Below are 5,000 nucleotides of genomic sequence, written 5' to 3' on the forward strand. Positions count from 1 at the left end.
GCGTGAGTGAGTGAGTGAGTGAGTGAGTGAGTGAGTGAGTGTGTGTGTGTGTGAGTGAGTGAGTGTGTGTGTGTGTGAGAGAGTGTGTGTGTGTGCGTGCGTGTGTGTGTGAATACTGAAAGAAAAATTGATGTAGAAATTTTCACACAGAAATTGCTAGCAAATTTCACAATTAATTACAAAGAAATGGCAAGTAACACTGAATTATATGCTAAATTAAAAAATTAAATTAAAATTAAAGTAGAAAGTCATATTTATTGTAAAACGTACTCAACTAATCTGTTTTATTTACAACCTCAAAAATAAATATATAAATACATAATTACAGTGTAGATCGTATAAACAATAAACAAACCTATATAAACCTATATAATGAATAAAATGTAATGAACTTTTTTCAAGTGCTATTTATTCCAGAATATTCCTCAGCAATCTTCTGTGTGTTTTAGGTTTTAGTGTGGTTTGAGTCTCGGCTGATTTAAAGCTCGAGCGGCACACAGATCTCCTTCAGCATAAAGCTGCAGCCACTGCCAAGAACCCCACTTACTGAATCTGTACGAGCCAAATCATATAAAACACTCTCCACTGAACACCCATGAAGCGTGCAGCAGCATGAGAAAGCGTACGCGCGTCGCCGGGCCTGATGGGAAGAATGAAGCTGATTGGCTGCTGAGAGACTCGAGGACATTCAGGCCAAAAGCTGATGGATTTAAACGCAGACTATATTCATAATAAAACACAAGCTCATGTTCAGTTCTGGTCATTATTGATTCAACTTTTATTTTTAGCCAAACTCTGGAGGAGGGACGAAACCTTGTATAAAACTCCCCCTGCGTGATTCATTATTCACAACACTTTAACATTTAAAGAGAGTTGAGAGTTGTTTTGATCACAGAGGAAAATTTATCATTAAGATAAATTAATACGTTATTAATTTATTTAATTAATTTTGATAAGTTAACAAAATAAAATAAAATCCAAGTAAAATGAATAAATACGAATAAAATGTATTAAATAAGCTAAAATAAATAAATAAATAAAATAAAAATTATAAAGTGATACAACTAATACAGTTGTAAAATAAGAAATTTATAAAACCTATACAGAAATATATTTAAAAAACACTAAAACTGAAATAAAAATAAATTAAAACTAAATGATGTGTGTGTGTTTCTGAACCGCTGGGGTTTCTGGATAAACTACTGAGTTTGTGTATCTTTATAAACACACACACACACACACACACACTCTCTCACACACACACACACGAAAAAGCACATAAAATTTCTAAAAAAGCTTAAACTAAAATTAAAATGAAAACTGAAAAAAAACTCTAATTCAAAATATGAATAAATACTATAATAATATATAAATGATATTGAATTAGCATTATTTTTATAAAAAAATAATTAGTTAAGCTCAACCAAATGCGTAATAGAAGCAGGTGGAAACTACTGGAGCATCAGAGAGTCATGATGACGCACGTTTCTATCATCACATAATGATTCAGTCCTCAGTGACAGAGAAATGAGATTTGACTGTGGGCGGAGCTACAGCGCTACAAAAATCTGAACCACATGAACAACTAAATCACTCAATCATTCACCGCAGATACAGCAAAATACAACGAAACAAAATGCAATGAAATAACAATAAATGAAGCAAAATAAAACTAAACAAAAATTACATTAAATAAAAATGTAAAATGCTAAAAATGTATAAAATAAAATAGTAAAATACTAAAAATTAATAAAATAAAATAAAATGTAAAATGCAAAAAATGTATAAAATAAAATGCAAAATGCAAAAAATGTATAAAATAAAATAAAAATGTAAAATGCTAAAAATTTATAAAATAAAATAAAAATGTAAAATGCAAAAAATGAATAAGATAAAATAACACAAAATAAAACAAAATTAAAATGAAACAAAATTAAATTAAATTAAACTTAAATTAACAAATAAAATAACATAATAAAACAAAACAAAATTAAGTAATAATCTAAACAAAAAATAAATAAAAAAATGTATCACTGCATGTGATTCCAAAGGGGGAAAAAGTAGTTCGGTGGGTTGCAGATGTTGACTTTATGGTCTCACCTCCAGCAGTTCAGAGACGATAGGAAGCACCTCTGGGTTACAGATATCGATGGAGTCGTCTCTGTACGTCTTCTTCTTGTAACGGATATTCCCCAGGAGAAGGATCGCAGACAGTAAAGAAAAGATTCTGCGAAGAACAAAACCTGAGTCAAATCTCACAATAAAGCGAGCAGAAAACTGACAAATCCATCCAAACCCCGCCCCTTAATGTCACGTCAGCCAATCAGATGTCGGCAAACCTGAACGCAGAAAATGACTGACAGGCAGAGAGTGTGTCCCGTGTCTCACGGCACGCTTCAGAGCGTTTTGGTTTTATCGTGAGCTCGCTCAGGTATTCCGGCTGTAACTCACTGTTTTCTGGTGGCCGGCAGGAACCCCACCATCTCCATGGCCAGCTGCAGTCGCTCGAAGTCATGCTTCAGATCTTCACCTTCCACCGTGAAACAGTCCTGAGACGATCACAACAAACTGAGTGTTAATGAACCCTCAAACAGAGCCACATTTAACCTTTATCTCATGTTCATACTCATACAGGTTTGAAACGAGCCAATGATGACAGAAGATTTGTTTTTGCATGAATTATCCCTTTAATGAAGTGCAATAAAATAAGTGTTATCTGAAATAAAACATTAAAAAAGTACATTAAAATTAGATAAAAATTTATTATTTTTAATTATATTGTTTATGATTACTATTAAATTGATAATTATCATTAAATAATGATTATAATATATCATGCAGGAAATTTTTTTTGCATGAATTATCTCTTTAATAAAGTGCATGTAACAGGGTTATTAGAGTTAAATAAAACTAAAACCGTAAAAAATAAAATAAAAAATAATTTGCTACTTGAAAAATAAATTTTAACTGAAATAAAACAAAATGTATAAATAAATAAAATGATCTTAAACATATATTACAATTATTTTAATTAATTATTAATATCATTGTTTATGTTTTTTATTAAAATGTTAATTCTTATTAAATAATGACAACTTCAGCTAGTTGCCAAGGCAACATTTCTAATTTTCATTTAGCTTAACTTTATTTGAAATACAAATTTATTTTAAAAAAACTATATAAACATTAAAAAATAAACACACAAAAAACCTGTATCACTAAAATGATAAAAACACAATGAAATTTAACTAAAATTATATATAAATAATAAGAAAAAATATTTAATAAAAAAATTAAATAAATAAAAATAAAACCATTTAAAATACTAATAAAAACTATGATAGTATCTCAGTAATACTAAAATAACGAGGGTAGGTAAGCGGTTTAAAAGGACGAACAGAAACAGAAGTGTGCAGAGGAAGTGAGGCGGCGAGAGACCCACGACATCCTGTCGACCCTAACAACAGCCTGAGGTTAGTGATCGGATTACTGTGAGGGGTGTTACATGCCCACACACAGCTCAGAACCACCGTGAGGGGTGTTACAGGCCCACACACAGCTCAGAACCACTGTGAGGGGTGTTACACGCCCACACACAGCTCAGAACCACCGTGAGGGGTGTTACACGCCCACACACAGCTCAGAACCACCGTGAGGGGTGTTACAGGCCCACACACAGCTCAGAACCACCGTGAGGGGTGTTACAGGCCCACACACAGCTCAGAACCACCGTGAGGGGTGTTACAGGCCCACACACAGCTCAGAACCACCGTGAGGGGTGTTACACGCCCACACACAGCTCAGAACCACCGTGAGGGGTGTTACACGCCCACACACAGCTCAGAACCACCGTGAGGGGTGTTACAGGCCCACACACAGCTCAGAACCATCGTGAGGGGTGTTACAGGCCCCACTGTGAGGGGTGTTACATGCCCACACACAGCTCAGTGGTCCCACACACAGCTCAGAACCACTGTGAGGGGTGTTACAGGCCCACACACAGCTCAGAACCACTGTGAGGGGTGTTACAGGCCCACACACAGCTCAGAACCACCGTGAGGGGTGTTACAGGCCCACACACAGCTCAGAACCACCGTGAGGGGGGTTACACGCCCACACACAGCTCAGAACCACTGTGAGGGGTGTTACAGGCCCACACACAGCTCAGAACCAATCGCTGACAGTTACACCCGCTTCTCAAGCGGCTGATCCCATTAAAACTGATGCTCTGGGAACAAAAGAGCAGCACAAGTTTCTCTGGATGGCACAGATCAAATATAAAACTATTAAAACAAACACAACTGTGCTGAGACAGTGCTATTACAGTTTTGTTAATATTTTGAATCAGAATTAAATCACTATTAGATATTTTGAATTTTAAGTTTTAGTAACTTTTTGTTGTGTTTTTGTCATTTGTAGTAGTTTTTATTTATTGTTTTTTTAGTAAGTTAAACTAAATGGAAACGAGAAATGTTGCCTTAGTAATGAGCTGTAGTTTATTTTATTTTATTTCAGCTAATGATTTTTTAAGCTAACAATAATACCTCAGGTGATGTGTTTTTTATATTCTATTATAGTTATTGTCAATATTTTGAAATAGACTCGGTTTTCACTTTAATTTTAGTTTAGTTTAGTTTAAATTTTCATTCGTTTTTTAAAATGCTGTCTAGGTAGGCAGCGGACTGGGTTTTGGAGCGGAGCCGTTTATTTGTGCGACTGACTGACTCTGGTGCTGTGTGTCTACAACATCCACAAGTCAATTAAGACGTCTCAAATCGAGTCAAAACGACCGTCTCCCATTAAGCACTAGATTAAACGCTGCTAATTAGAGTTGGTCGTTTACTCACACCGACACAGATAATACAGTAGAAGAGACATGAAGAACACGTGAACAAACACTCACACACTCACACACTCACACACTCACACTCACACACTCACACTCACATACTTACACACACACACTCACACACACACACACACACACTCACAGTCACACA

At 35.1% G+C, this 5,000-nt stretch overlaps 1 protein-coding gene across 1 annotated transcript in view; it reads right to left on the reverse strand.

Moving 5' to 3' along the window:
• The window catches only part of LOC107571199 (unconventional myosin-IXa-like), a 94,731-nt gene that overhangs the window by 49,071 nt on the left and 40,660 nt on the right, over window positions 1-5,000 (reverse strand). Inside the window, 2 exon segments of the mRNA XM_016257499.1 lie at window positions 2,035-2,227; window positions 2,452-2,549. Coding sequence (XP_016112985.1) covers window positions 2,035-2,227; window positions 2,452-2,549 — 291 coding nt within the window.

This window comes from Sinocyclocheilus grahami, unplaced genomic scaffold, assembly GCF_001515645.1.
Source record: "Sinocyclocheilus grahami isolate Dianchi unplaced genomic scaffold, SAMN03320097.WGS_v1.1 scaffold1564.1, whole genome shotgun sequence".
Classification (NCBI taxonomy): domain Eukaryota; kingdom Metazoa; phylum Chordata; class Actinopteri; order Cypriniformes; family Cyprinidae; genus Sinocyclocheilus; species Sinocyclocheilus grahami.